Raw genomic sequence first — 1,849 nt, forward strand, 5'->3', positions numbered from 1 at the left:
TTAAATTAGGCCTCCAGCACCACACTCATCAGACGAAACACGGAATTGATTCCACTTCACGCCTGTTTTCTGTGGTCGTGGTATTACTGTGCTAACATGTTAAAGCGGGCACTACCACTATTAAAAGTTACTCAGCGATAACGTAGCTTTTTAACAATGAAAGAATTTTTAAAATCAACCCAGTAGTTTTTGAGTTATTTGAAAATACAAAAATACAAATGTTTATAACCAGCTGTTGGGCGCGACTACGTCCGCGTGGAGTTAAAAATAATAAAAACATATGTTGCTTGCAGATAAATTACCTTTTTAATGGTAATAGAAATTTTGAAATTATCCCAGTAGTTTTTGAGTTATTTGAAAATACAAATCTTTCAACTTCATAACATTGTGTTACATTAGTGGGGGAGGGGTAAAGTGTTCAACTTCCCCCTTACCCTTAACGATGCCCTTTTAAGGCGATAATCCCTGAACTTGGCTATCGCTACCAAATTACTGAAAACTTTTACACTCATAATCATTTCATTACTAAGGAAGGGATAAGCGTTGGTTTCGATTAGATGGTAAACGTGGGTTTGAAAATTAACTTAATATAGTAATTAAGTTACTTAATATAGTAATTAAGTTTTGTCGAATAAATATAATTTTAAATACTTCATATATTTTCTTCACTTTATTATAATTGTTAATTCTTAACTATAAGCGACAATGTACTCAAATAGTTTTATTCTACGATTAAAATTTTATCTTACAAGATCATTTTTTATTTCTATCCTAAATTCTTCAACTTGAAGCCTTCAAACTCAGAAAAAATATATCTTTAAAATAATAATATACAATATTGACAGTGACGTAACAAATATAATATAATGAGTCTAAATATGATACATTAGTTTGATAAATGACGCATATGAAGTATCGAATTCAATTTGTATGAAGGCAAATGCCATACTTAATAGACAAGTATCATAGTGACGAAACAAACACGCAGCGAACAATTTTGAACTATCGATATTCGGTTTAAATAATTATCGAACTCAACTAAAATTATTTTCTTATTAACGATATAGGACAATTCTAGTATTGATTATAGTGTAGAGAATTTAGCGATGACAGAAATAATAGCGAAATCCAATTCGATTACGTACGGCTGTAGTAGTAATAGACATTTATTTACTCTCATTATTTATGGTCATTATTAATTTGAGAAAAGTGTTTTTTTAACCATAAGTTTTAACTATAAATCTATCAATTCCAACTTCTATAAGAATAAAAATAGAATATCGATAAGATTCATGACTGATTTTACACAACCCATCCCTACTAAATTTGAAGTAAATTGTCAAACTAATCTAAATAATTTAGACACACTATAACAAGAAAACATACGAATTGAGAACCTTTTTTTTGAAACATCAATAAAAGTGAATAACTCAAAATCTATTGTACCAACTGCAAAAATTCTTTCATTATTAAAAAGCTATATTATCACTGACAGGATATATTTATTTACAATTTACCCTTTAATATACGGAAAGGATAAATAAAACAAAGCAATATTTGACATATATTTATGAATACATTCAAAAATAATGATACATGGAAAGATTACATTTTAATTTTCTTAAAATCTACTGCTTAATACATTTATATTGGTATTTTATGATAGTGGAGGAAGACAAACAATGTCCTTTACATAAATAAAACTTACATAATCCATTCTAAAGTGTCTAAAAAGCGATTTCATAAAATTTACACGTAAAATGTAATAAAACACTTGCATGATTCCAAAAGGAAACCACATATCGACAATGTCAAAAATATTTCAAACTAGCTTTCGTCCGCTATTTCG

At 28.3% G+C, this 1,849-nt stretch overlaps 1 protein-coding gene across 1 annotated transcript in view; it reads left to right on the top strand.

Annotated features, from left to right (window-relative positions):
• The window catches only part of LOC106104759 (AP-3 complex subunit beta-1), a 20,195-nt gene extending 19,342 nt beyond the window's left edge, over positions 1–853 (top strand). The window contains exon 23 of the mRNA XM_013284889.1: positions 846–853. Within this exon, the coding sequence (XP_013140343.1) occupies positions 846–853 (8 nt within the window). The remainder of the gene's footprint in view (positions 1–845) is intronic.
• Positions 854–1,849: the final 996 nt, after the last annotated feature.

This window comes from Papilio polytes, unplaced genomic scaffold (assembly GCF_000836215.1).
Source record: "Papilio polytes unplaced genomic scaffold, Ppol_1.0 DF823399.1, whole genome shotgun sequence".
NCBI classification, from domain to species: Eukaryota; Metazoa; Arthropoda; class Insecta; order Lepidoptera; family Papilionidae; genus Papilio; species Papilio polytes.